At 52.1% G+C, this 12,426-nt stretch overlaps 2 protein-coding genes across 3 annotated transcripts in view; both read right to left on the bottom strand.

Moving 5' to 3' along the window:
- Nucleotides 1-175: 175 nt before the first annotated feature.
- Nucleotides 176-5,879, bottom strand: HMCES (5-hydroxymethylcytosine binding, ES cell specific). Its single transcript, XM_005432601.4, has 6 exons — nt 5,556-5,879; nt 3,606-3,749; nt 3,132-3,251; nt 2,393-2,553; nt 1,741-1,930; nt 176-1,331 (listed from the first exon to the last, which is right to left on the bottom strand). Exons 1-6 carry the CDS (start codon nt 5,736-5,738, stop codon nt 1,125-1,127), a joined length of 1,005 nt encoding a protein of 334 aa, XP_005432658.2. The 5' UTR covers nt 5,739-5,879; the 3' UTR covers nt 176-1,124.
- The window catches only part of COPG1 (COPI coat complex subunit gamma 1), a 22,318-nt gene continuing 15,767 nt past the window's right edge, over nt 5,876-12,426 (bottom strand). For both annotated transcript variants that reach the window (XM_027805572.2, XM_055707954.1), the window contains exons 20-24: nt 11,271-11,442; nt 10,177-10,274; nt 7,969-8,107; nt 6,929-7,027; nt 5,876-6,316 (exon numbers count right to left, since the gene is read on the bottom strand). In XM_027805572.2, the coding sequence (XP_027661373.1) occupies nt 6,186-6,316; nt 6,929-7,027; nt 7,969-8,107; nt 10,177-10,274; nt 11,271-11,442 (639 nt within the window). In that variant the 3' untranslated portion in view covers nt 5,876-6,185. The remainder of the gene's footprint in view (nt 6,317-6,928; nt 7,028-7,968; nt 8,108-10,176; nt 10,275-11,270; nt 11,443-12,426) is intronic.

The raw sequence follows: 12,426 nt of genomic DNA, 5'->3' as shown, positions 1-12,426 counted from the left end.
ATTTCCACTGGCAAATGGAAATGCTCCAGCACCATGGCCCTGCCAGTACCCTGATAGCCCAGCAGTGGGTAGCTGGTCTCCATCTCAGCAGATGGAGGAGATTCAAACGCTGCCTGCGGGGCTGCGGTGTGGGCAAGGGGGACACAGACATGCACATGAACAAGGGCACTATACATCAACCAGTTAATTTCATTTTATTGTTTCCAGTACAAATGAAGTACTGCCTTCCAGCAAGGGTCCCACCATGCAAGGCTTTTGGTCTGTAACATCTGGCTCTGTTTACAAAATCCCTGACCTCAAAAACAACCGCCCTGTGCTGTTCTGCAATGGCACTTTGGTTATCTGGGCTTTAATGACTGACCTTTATGAACAAGGCAGAGTGCATCCCTCCACAGATCAAGAAAATCCTCTCTTAAGTCTTCAAATCCCATTAACAAAATGATTGTACAAGCAACGTGACCAAGACGTGCTGTCCCATCCTGCTGCCCATAGGAAAACCCAAGCAAAGTCCAGTTCCTCTGAGGGGCTGCTTAAACATCTCCCTGTTTAGGAGCCACAAATGCGCATGGCAATGCTGGTGCTGAGTGGGATGACTCTTGGCAAATCTTCCCAGCCTGGGGTTTCCTCCTGGTATTTATTGCATATTCCTCTGTACTGCAGCCATCTTCTGAGGGCAAGAGTATTAGAAAGGAATTTGTACAAGATCAATACAGAATTAAGTGGAAAAGAGGTAACAGTTTAATATCAAAAAAAAGGGAAAAGAAAAGAAAACAGAAGGAGACACGAACTATGAACACTGTCAGAAGGCAGAAGCTACTCCTCCTTGCAGGCTAAGATGCTTCTCTGGGCTTTATCTTTGCTTGGCACGAATGACTAGCAGGGAGGGAGGCCAGCAGGTTATATTCACTCCCATCAGCACAAGACCACACCAAAAGCTTTAAAGACAAACACCAACCTTTAACAAAACACAAAGAACAGAGACAACAACTTAAGAGCATCGGATCAAAACCTGAAAGGCTTGGGGAATCTCAATACCAGCCTGCAGAGCCTTCCAAAAAAAACATTCTTCATTCTGCTTAGGAAAACCAGGAGGAAAAAGGATGGCCAGCCATCCCAGCTGGTGCCTAAACCTTGCGCTTCTTCACAGCTGGCTCTCCCTCCTTCCTCAGCCACTGCTGCAGGATATCTGCACTAGTTTTCTTGGGTGAAGGGCTGTGGATGAACTGACTTGTCCACCTGGGCAAATCATTTTCTTTCTTCTGGGGAGAGCCTTCCTGGGAGTTTTTTAACCAGTCCAGCATCACCTCGCTACCTGGGGTGGCTTTGACCTCCTAGAGAGACAAAAGACAGAGTGAGAGAAGTCAGAAGCACGGCAAGAGCAGGGCAGGTGGGTGACTGAGAGCTGGTCTGGAGCGGGATGCAGAGGCTGGAGCAATGGCCCTGCCTGCAGTCAGGCACATCTGCGGGAGGTTCCCTGGGCTGCTGTGAACAGGCTTGTTCCAAGCCCCATTTCACATGGAATTTGCCTCATTTGGCAGAGAAATCCTGGCACAGGGTAAGTTTATTTCTGGAAGCGGAGAGAAAGGAATCTGTTCAGGGCTTCTGCACTTCAGCATCAAGCGCAGGCATGCCCTGCAGACGCTGCCTGCTGCTGCCCTCCTGCAACCTGGCAGCACCATCCCCACTCATGTGGCCACACAGGGACCTCATGTAGCCATGCTCTCCCCTGCCAGCACTCACCTTGGCTCCCAGCTCAATGGGTGCGAGACATTCAGGTGCATTGTTCCGGACACTGTTGACGAAGGTGGACACTGGGTGGAAAACTATGTTCTCTGTGGGCTGGATGAGTTTAACAGCTTCTTGGGTTGGCACTTCAGCAAAGTCCAGCCATTTCCTGATGGCCTCATCCCCATCCAGGATGGCTGGCATCCTAGGGGACAAGACAGTTGGAGACTAAGCCCAGCACCAATACGGCAGAGCGGGGCGGCAAAAGCCAGGTTTGTAAGCTAGCAAGGAGGTAGCAGCTTGCGGGGAAGCAAACAGGATGGAAAACTGAAGCAGCAAGATGCTCTTCCACAAGGCAGAGCACACATCCACTTCACCCAGGTAGCTGTTTTGCTGGAAGAGACAGAGGGGCTGACTGCCAGGCCCTGGTCAGGTGGAGTGTGATCCAACTCTGCTGCTTGCCAGAGGCACAGAGATGGTAATTTATGGAAAGGGCATGAGCCGGTGACCTGATACAAGCCAGTAATGTTGTAATGTTTTTCTCCAAGGGCATCAGGAGTAGGCAGGGCTCCCCCCTGCCTGCATGATGTCAGACTGGTGTTCACAGGCGCAGCTTTCCTCCCTTGCCCTGCCACCATCCTGCAGCCCCTTGCCCACTCTCACTCACCTGTGATGGATGAAGCTCACATCCTTAGAGGCATCCACAGTGATAATGGTGTAAGTGTATAGCATTTCTCCTCCCGCTGGTGGCTCCCAGCAGTCGAAAATCCCAGCCATGGTGAGCAACCTCCATCCTCTCCACTCCTCATCTCCCTCCTTCCCCTCAGCCTGCAGGAGAGAGGCCCCATCACCCTGGTCAGTGCCAGCCCATGGGCAGCTGAAGCATCACAGACTTGTGAGTGCCACGGCAGGTCAACAACTCAGATCTAAGTCAGGAACTGAATTAATTTGAGGGCTTTCCAGGAGTCCTCAAATTAGTCCGGCTAATTTGACGTAACTCCAGGAGAGTTACTTCATCTTCCCACAGGCAAGCCAGCACCCTCCTCCCCTTCTGAACATCCCAACTGCTGACTCAGCCGAAAGAAAGAGGTAGCGAAACTCCCAGCCCAGTCCCCTGTGAGACACATTGCCCAGCCATGCAAATATCTGGCACGTGGGGAGCAGTGAGCGTGACGGTGGGGATGCTGTGGCACAGCTTACAGTCAGGAGACCGCAGTGGCAGGGACCAGCGGCCACAGAGGGATGCCAGAGTGCAGAGCCCACCGCAGAACAGAGCCCCGTCAGGAAACAGAGACTCCCAGAGATGGGCACAGCTGGAGGGAAGGGGGCTTTTCCCAGGGCAGCTGGAGGGAGCAGGGGCTCAGGAGCTGGGCACCCGCGTTCAGCCACGGCCAGGGACTCCATACCACAGCATCCTTGGTCTGGGGGAAGTAAATGAAATATGGCTGCTTCCTCCCACTGCACTGCTGCCACTCGTAGAAGCCATCCGCCAGGACCACGCAGCGCTTGCCTTTGAGGAGAGCACCCTGGGGGAGAGAAAGCACAAGTGAGCAGTGAACAGCAGCCTCGGGCAGCCTGCAAGGGAGGACGGGGACTCCTGGGACCATCTAGCCCACTCGCTCCCTCTTGGGGCTCCCCTAAACTGCCCTGCAGGGTGCACAAATGCCGCCACTACCAGTACTGTGATAAAAGATGAGCTTCACCAGCAATAACTTTTTGAGTTCTTCTATTTTAATGAAACCTACCAGCTCTGCAGTACAGGGACTTACTCCCCTGGGCAGCAGGTACTGTGACTAGTACTTGCTAGGGAGATGCTTTGGCTCTGGTTTTGCCAGCTACAAGATCTCTCTAAGCTGGACACGAAGGTAAGAGCAACTCACCTTGTAGGAGGACTTCTTCAGCATGGTATCACTGCGGCAGTTGGAGGTATTAAACTGCATTTTGGAGGGGTCGTCCTTTTTGAACCAGGAGGGAATCAGGCCCCAGCGCATGTCCATGAGGACCCGCTCGGAGGAGTCGGCATCCTTTCGAATGAAACAGAGAAACACCTTGGGTCAGAGCCACATCTCAAGGACCATGAGCATCTCCACCCCTTAAGAGAGGGGCTTCACAGAGCCCTGTGGATGCGGCTTCTCCCCCTGCAAAGGGGAACATGCTGGCATCTCTGCCAAGAGCTGAGCTGGGACTCGCAGCCTCTCCAACACCAAACCTGCCTCTGCTCTTCTGCAGGGCTGCCACTCACAAACCAGCAGAAATAACCACTAATTGTAACACTTCACATATTCTAAACAGCTTGCTTGTAAGAATTAATCTCCAGTAGAAAGCACAAGAATATTTTGCGGGAACAACTAACTAATAAATAAACATTTCAGTGAGGCTCGCCCGACAACTCTTGGAGGAAAAACATGGTTTTTCTTCCATAGGAAGGGCCTGGATGCGCGAGTTCCCCAGCTCCTGAGCAAACAGTCACGTCAGGCTGGTATTACGGTCCTCAAAACTTCCCTCTTTACAGCGAGTGTCCCAAAGGGTGTAAACCTCACCTTCATTTTAATAACATGATTTCTGCTGACCTGGTTCACTTTCACTCCTTGTGCTTTGCATATCATCTGCCTTCGGACAATGGAAATGGCTTGTGGCTTTCACTTCTCCCCCAGCTTGCTCTCACTTTCCGTCCGCAAGCTGCCAGCCCCAGCAGCACACAGCTGGGTGAGCAAGGCCCCGGGGGGCATCTGCTCCCAAAGAACTGCAGTAGATACACACATATATACCTACCATAGGCGTGTGTGTATAAATAGATATATATATGGATGTGTATGTGCCCAGTTTTGTGAAGTCTTCCAGAGCCTCCCACAGATCTTGGGAGGCAAAAAAGGGCACCTCACACTGTACCTGTATCCCAACAACTTCAACAGAGGTGGACAACTGAGCAGGCATCTGCCTGTGACCTGTATGACACTCCCAGCCCTGCATTCCTCTGCTCCAAGAGCTGCTCTCAGGGGGACGTGGGACCCCAAGGCAGGAAAGGAGGGTACGAAGGCTAACGGAATCGCCCATGGCGCTCCAGCACGGCCCCACTGAGGTGTCCCGGCTGCTCAGTGCAGCAGCTCCTTTCACTGCCCCACGGGCCAGGGGAGAAAGAGCAGGGGGAGCCCAGGCTGGTGTGCTTCAACTCGGGGAGCCCAGACAGGTGTGTTCCAACTCAGCGCGCCCAGCTTCACCCCACTGAACAGGAACGAGCAGCACCTCCCTGGGCACCTGCTTACACGGAAACCAAACAAGGTGCAGAAACAGTTGTACAGGCTGCTCCGGTTTTCTGAGAAAGGTCTGGCGAGGCTTAAAATTAGCCGGGATAACGGTCACCACAGGTGTACGGTTATTTTACAACTCTGAAGCAGATTTTTTTTTTCTCTGCTCTCCCCTACCAATGCAACCTGAACACACCATGCAATGTTATGAAATGGAAAAAAAAAATCCTCAGGGAGGCAGAATGAAACCAGCAGAGCAGTTATAGACACTTAGGAAACAAATTCTACCAGAGTTAATCACTTATGTATGATTTTTTTGCAGAAAATATAAGGCTATGCTGGAAGTACGGTACCGATTCCCCACCCTCTTCTGGAACACGTAAATACTAACGAGAGGCGGCATCTGTGCAATTAGAAAATTCAACACCCGCCCCGTACCCTGAGCAAAGAGAAGCCCAAGCAGCCGTTACAACGCAGACCGGTACCACGCCACCGCGGGAGGCCCAACCCCGTCCCGTCCCAGAACTGAAGCCCCAGGACACCCGGCTGCCCCTTTCGGTTTGCGAAGCGCGGGGAGGGCGGTACCTGCTGGAGGTGCCGGCGGGAGAGCAGCACCGGGCCGCTGGACTGCGGGCCCTTGTTGTACGAGGGCCGGTACCGCTCCGCCCGCACCCACTCGGGCTGCCGCCGCTGGCCCCGCCGGTCGCGGTAGGCGCAGGCCCGGCGGAGGTTGTCGGCGCCCAGGGAGCAGGCCGTGCGGCCGCACATCCCGCCGCTCGGCTGGGCTCGGCGCGGCTCGGCCCGGCGCTCCGCCCCGGCGGGGAAGTGGCTGCGGGCAGGGGCGGGCCGCGGGGCGGGGCGGCCCCCGGGAGCGGAACGCCTCGCCCTCCCCCAGACAGGCCGGCAACGGTACGAGATGGTTTTATTTGAACGACATAAAAAGGACAGGGGAGCGGCGGTCACGGTCACGGGCTGGTGGCGCCTGCCCGCCGCGGCGACAGCTGGGCACCCGCTGGGAAACGCTCCAGCGCGGCGACAAGGCGCTTCGTAAAACCAGACCCTAAACGCACGGTTATTTTATGGACAGAGCCCCGGACACAATGTACTGCAGAGGACACAAAAGCTGCTGTAGTGAATGTGATCCCTATACTGCTGCCAGAGAAAGAAGCGTCGCCCGCAGGGGCTCGGGGACAGGACAGTCCTGGAAAAGGCGGTTTAGCCGACAGAGGCCATGATCACATCCACAGGGAGCTCCTCTCCGCTGCGGGCAGTGACCTGCATCGTCACGGTGTCGGTCAGGACGAGACGAGACCGTACCAGGAGGTCGTGGCCACCCCGGAACACACCTGGAAGGGAGAGCGGGAGGAAGGAGTGAGCGTGTTGCAGGCCACCCTCTCCCGCAAGCTTAAAAAAATGACTACTACTGTTTGGCAAGGGCAGGTTTCCCCAGGCAGTCCAGCAAATCCCCAGCACTGGGCCAGAAGAGACCCTCAGGCAGCGCATTTCCCATTGGTTATGACGTACCTGGGGCTCTTGCTACTGTGCAAATCATGAAAGCAAAACTTAAACGCCAGCTGAGAAGAGACCCAGGCACGACCCTCCTTCAGTGACCACCAGTCACTTGCCCAAGAGCTCCATTTTGCCAGGCAAAGGTGCCGTACTTTCCTCTGCAGGCTCACTCTGAACTAGGAGGCCACAGGTCACGGAGACAGCCAATTCCACCCAGCTGAACCTCGGGATGATCCCAGCCGACATCCCCCCGTCACAGCACCCTCGCTGATCCCCAACACCAGCTGCTGCACACTTGCGGAGACAGAAGCCATGGAGGAACACGCCTCCAAATCCTACCCAGAGCACAGCGGGCTCCATCAGAAACTCCTGCCCTGATTTTTAACAGGCAGCTCTGTGTGACCTCCCAAAGAGCTGCTCCTCCGGCAGAGGCCTCACCCACAGCTTACCTGCCAGGTACAGCGTGTGGGAGTTCTTGTTATCTGGCACTTTATCCGATCGCTCACAGGGCTGCATACCCAGGAACTTCACAATATTACTAACTGCCTCTGTTAAGAAAAAAATAAAATGGGCTCCATGTCACAGGTACCTTAACAGAGACACACAGAGAGCATCTAAAGGCGACTCACGCCCTCCTTACATGTTAGGGTTCATGTTCCTGGTCCCAAGGGACACATAGCATTGGCCAGTATTGTGGTTTTGGAGGCCATGAGGGAGGCAAAGGCAATGCACAAAAACCCCACCGCCACACGGCGGTTCCGTTAACTGTTGCAGCAAAGGTGCAACAGAAAGAGGAGGGTGAATGAGTCAGACGACGGAAGCAGGAGAATGCAGCTGACTGCGCGCTAACTGTGCGGCCCTGACAGCCTGCTTCTTTCTCTGGGGACAGCTGCAGAAGGAAGGAGACATCTTGCAGGTGACACAGGTCTTCAGGAGGAATTTGAAAAGGCTGAGGGAGGGTATTACAAATCCCAAGGGGCTGCACAAGGAAGCACAGCGATCGTTACAGGACAAGGACACCCTTCTAAGCCATCAAAGGGTTTCTGCAGCTTGCTCAGGAAAAATAAAAGGACTCTAAAACATCATGGAAGAGAAGAGGGCTTACACCATGAGCCTGCCCATCAGCCTGATGTTTTTTGCTCTTTGAATCTTTTCTTACTGGTCTCAAAAAGGAAAGTGGGAGCTCACAGCTGAACGACAGTCTGTCTGCTTAGGAAGGTAGAGTACGAGAGCAAAGCAAGATGTTCTCTTGCTTCATGATCCAGCCTGGTCTCCACAGGGCCCAGAATGCTCGTTGGGTTTTTTGAAACCTCAACTTGTTATCACGTTAACTGTAGCTCTGTATTTAACAGCTGTGGTGAAATAGCTTGTGAAGGGTTTTGCCCCATTAGCCTTTCTGTGAGAGATCTAAAGTGAGCCAGACTGTGCCTCCAGACTCTGCCTGCTGGAGGGAATGTTAAGAGCTCTGCTGGGCTCAACAACCCCTTACCTTCAAGGGTTTTAATTGCAGATAAAGTGAAGGTCTCTTCCTTTTCATACTCGTCACCCACTTCATCCCAGGCTGCTCCAAAGTTTGGCTTCAGAACTCGCTGGATGTGATCAGCCACTGTTACCTCCAGGTCTTCAAGCTGGTGGCAGAAGAGGTCCAAGTGAAACATGGTTATTTTTAACCCTGCTCTCTCCAAAGTGAACTTTAGACCGGGTTCCCTGAAATCAGGTGAACGTAGGAGACAGCCTCCACTTCCACTCGTGGATACCTCAGAACAAGTCCTGCCCCTTCTGGTCAAGCAACTGCTAGGCCTGGCAAAGCCACTGGTCATGTCATTTCCAGTGTCTACAAAGCAGGTTCCCATTCTAAGCACAGCCCTTGGCCTGACAGAGATCAAAGCACTGGAGAAACATACAAAACAAAGGAAAAAACCAAAAGCTAAGAAATAGCTGCTTGTGCTCACGCAGATGCCGCATTTGATTCCCTGGAACGTTTATAAGCTTGTATTTTGCCTTTCTGCCTTATGGTTTTGCAGACTGGTAAAGTACAGTGAGACACTGTCAGACAGTTGCTATCACCTAACGCGACACGCCAGGTTAGCTGAACTGCTGCTGTGACTAGATCTGTGCAAAGCAGAACTGAGCTTGTCCCTCCAGAGCGTGTATCGCAGGGCAGTCAGTGCCAGAGCTGGCTGGACACCAGCCTGCATTCATTTCAGCAATCACTGCAGGAAAGAATCTCCTCCTGATTCTGGTTGAAACACATAGAAGAGCTTGTTTAAATATCACTCAAATGCCCCGATGACTGGTGAGAAGCAGAGAGAGGGGTTAACCTTGCACATTCCATCAGGAAAAACCCTCCCCACTCCTTCTGGGAGGAAGCTGTGTCCTCAGTGACTCACTGCACAGCAGTGCCTCAAATCAGATTCAAAGCAGTGACAGGCAATCCATAGCAAACAGCCTCTGGAGCTAACAGGGCAAGCTGAGTTTGTGCCACAACATCCCTTTCTCTCCAGAGAGTAAGCACCACCCTCTGTGAGCCAGCCTCAGTTTCTGACCAAGCATAAGTTCAGCTTCTTGCTTTATGGTAAAACAGCCTGCCCTGGAAACAGCAAAGCCTGGAAGAGAGGCACTTCTGCAGCATCGGTGCTTTCATCGGTCTTGGTGCTGGAGAGGGAAAAGCCCCACCACCCTGGCTTCAGCTGGGACAGAGTTAATTTTCAGTAGCTGGTACAGCGCTGTGTTCTGGATCTAGTATGAGAATAATACTGATAATACACTGACGGTTTCAGTTGTTGGTAAGCAATTTATTGTAGGTCAAGGACTTCCCAGTTTCTCAGGCCCTGCCAGTGAGAAGGCTGGAGGGGCACAAGAAGCTGGGAGGGGACACGGCCAGGACAGCTCATCCCAACGAGCCAAAGGGACATTCCATACCATAGAACATCATGCTCAGTGTATAAACTGGGGGGGTTGGCTGGGGCCTGCCTGGACATCGGTTAGCAGGTGGTGAGCAATTGTATTGTGCGTGACCTGGAGCTTGTTTGGTTTGGCTTTTCCTTTTGGATTTCATTCCTCTCTCCCCTTTTCATTACAGTTGTGATTACTATTATTATTTTATTTTAATTATTAAATCGTTCTTATCTCAACCCACAAGTTTTACCTTTTCCCTCAAATCTCCTCCCCACGCCTCCCTGTTGGGGGGAGTGAGTGAGGGGCTGTGAGGTACTTAGTTGCCAGCTGAGGTTACACCATGATACCCACCTTCCCCAGAGCAAGAACAAGGCCAGCAATCTCCCTGTATCAGGCAAGCCACTAGGCAATTAACTGTGCCACCACAAAGAGCAACTCATGGAGAACACAAGATGTCCAAAGGCCCTCTGTCTCCACAAGCCTGACCATGCTATTGCTAGAGCCCATAAGGGCACAGCCAGCCAAGCCTGGAGGACACACCATGGCCTCCCAAAACATAGGTATCCTGCACAGTCAGGTGTCTGCCAGATATTCCAAACAAGGCAAAGCAAGCTCTGCAAACCCACATCTGCATCCCGGGACAGACACCACACAGATGGCAAGAACCTCCTCTTCACATAATACTGCCCACATCAGCGCCAGTGGTCACATCACTTGCTCGCAGGGATCTAAGTACAGATCACAAAACCCCTCAAAATGACAGCATTTTCCATGATCAGGTACACGCCCAGCTCCTTACCACATACTCGTCCTCGTAACCCTCGTCGTCTGTCTCACCCGTGTTCGGATCACAGTCCTTGACAGTGAACTTCATCATGCAGCTGAAGGTACAGGCCACTGGAGGCAGGGGAGGCAAAGGCAAATCTCACATTACCACAGATCCGCACTCCCCAGTGGCAGGACTGGGCTGGGAGATCTGGGTTCTCCATCATTGTCAGCAGTACAGGCTTAGCCAGTGACCTAGAGAGGGCTCTCCCACAGTTTCTGTCTCTCAAGGACAAGGTATTTATTTTTAATATTAAGGCTAGCAAACAGTGATAAAGATAGGCTCATGATGGTTGTACCAGACCATAATCCTCAGATTAAATGCTATTACTGATGAACCTCAAGTTGTGTTGGGAATACTAACTAAACGTGGCCCACCAGTGCCTTGTAAAGAGGCAAGATCCTTATCTAGGGATCGGTTCGTGTGCCTCTGACATGAAACCACCCTGCACTGCAACACAGCAGCTGATTAATAGCACTCGGCTGGGAGAGGAAGTGATGACTCACCCCTAAGAAGATGGGCACTGCTGGGTGAACAGCAGCAACACACACAGGCGCACAGTCCCAGAACACAAACGAGGGAAACCAAAGCACAGGTAAGGCCCGGTTCATGTTCTGGACAGTGACAAATGAGGGGATGTTCAGTTCAAACAGACATCCCTGAAATTCTAGCAGTTTCTCTGAAATATGCATTTGCTACTCAAAGCAGCTGGGCACTCACAGCACTTTACAAAAGTACCAGCTCCTCACATACTAACACAAAGAACCGACATGCTAAAGGACATGCCAGGGTGCATGGAAGATAACTCAGCAGAGTGCTGAATACTTATCTGCCAGCTCTCATTGCCTGACTCGTCAATGCTATAGCACAAGGGAACGGGGAGAGGAGAAGGGACACCTGACATCCCCCGAACAGCAGAGAGAAGTCATGCTCAGCATCACTCACGGCTGCACCCACACACAGCTATAAATATCTGGCTAGGATGCAAGGTAGAATCTGTGGGGGTGAGCAATACAGTACGCTTAATTTGGAGAATGTCAGGAAAACACAGAGGGCAAACTGTTTACCTGCTGTTGGATCCTCTTCAGACAGTGCCACCAGCGTGTAGCAGGTACCCGGCTGGTTGTACACCAGGGTTTTGGCAGGTACGTAGCCAATGACCTCATATCCCTCTGTTGGCTCCATCTGCACCGTGACATTCTCCAGGATCTGATCGTTCAGGGTGTTTGTGCAGTCAAACTGAACAGGGAAGCAGAAAGCAGCAACAGCTTGAAGCTGCTCACTATAGATCTAATAGCAGACTCACTTTAGGCAGAGCGGGAGTGTGGTGTCAACTTACGAACCCCTAGTCTTTGTGTTTCAGCAGGGCACCCTGCTATCAGCTGGCTAGTCATAGGGCTTGTCTGTTCCAGGTTACTCACAGAGCAACTGTGACTAAAACCTACTCATTTAAATGCTTTAGGGGAGAAACTAAAACCCTGCAGGGGACTCCAGTGCTCCAGCAAACTGTTTTGGTTGGTTTGTTTGGTTTTTAAAGGAAACAACACTTACAATGAACGAGCACACAACTACCCGAGGCCTGCCTACTGCAACCCAGGCAGAAGCACAAATTCAGCGAGGGCAGGGATGTGTCAGCTTCTGCCTGTTTCAGGTCACCAGTTAGTATGGAAATTTTTCCTCTAACTGTACTTTGTCCTTTCTCCCTGGATGGTAATTTCCAGGTTAACTCTTTGCTGTATGGAAATTGAGTACTGTGCTGCCTACACTTCACTTGACGCTATAGGGAACAGTGCCCCACAGCAGATGGGAAGATGATCCTTTGCAAGTTTCAGCAAGCTTGTTTCAGCAAGTCTAAACTTGCTGATCAGACTTTGCTCCAGCTGCAATCACAAGTCACTTAACCTCACACAATTATATCTGGTAGATGGACAACAGAAACAAAGATCAGCCCCTATGAGGACTGCGTATGCAGTTCTGAGCTTTTGAGGAAGGAGCTGGCTAATGACAAAACACGGCTGTTGACAAGCTATTGTAAGACTCATTGTGCCTTGAACTCCCCGAGGACCAAAGATGCTGGCACACCAATCCTAGTATCTCACATGTAGCAGCAGGGCAGTACAGCCAAGGCCAAGACATACAGAAAAAAGCATGTGTACTACACAAGCTAAAACAAGATGTAGGGGATGAAGAGTTCTCCCCCACTACGTCCCTTTCCTGGGTACC

The sequence above is a fragment of the Falco cherrug genome, chromosome 4 (assembly GCF_023634085.1).
Source record: "Falco cherrug isolate bFalChe1 chromosome 4, bFalChe1.pri, whole genome shotgun sequence".
NCBI classification, from domain to species: domain Eukaryota; kingdom Metazoa; phylum Chordata; class Aves; order Falconiformes; family Falconidae; genus Falco; species Falco cherrug.
The sequence above is the reverse complement of the archived record's forward strand: the minus strand, read 5'-3'. Positions and strand labels throughout refer to the sequence as shown.

Excerpts from the sequence above, each read along its gene's own strand:
- HMCES (XM_005432601.4), bottom strand. The coding sequence starts at position 5,738 with ATGTGCGGCCGCACGGCCTGCTCCCTGGGCGCCGACAACCTCCGCCGG. Across the intron at positions 3,750-5,555 it reads CCCGCCGGCACCTCCAGCAG|GATGCCGACTCCTCCGAGCG; the intron begins GTACCGCCCTCC and ends TTCATTCGAAAG. Across the intron at positions 3,252-3,605 it reads TGAAGAAGTCCTCCTACAAG|GGTGCTCTCCTCAAAGGCAA; the intron begins GTGAGTTGCTCT and ends TCTCTCCCCCAG.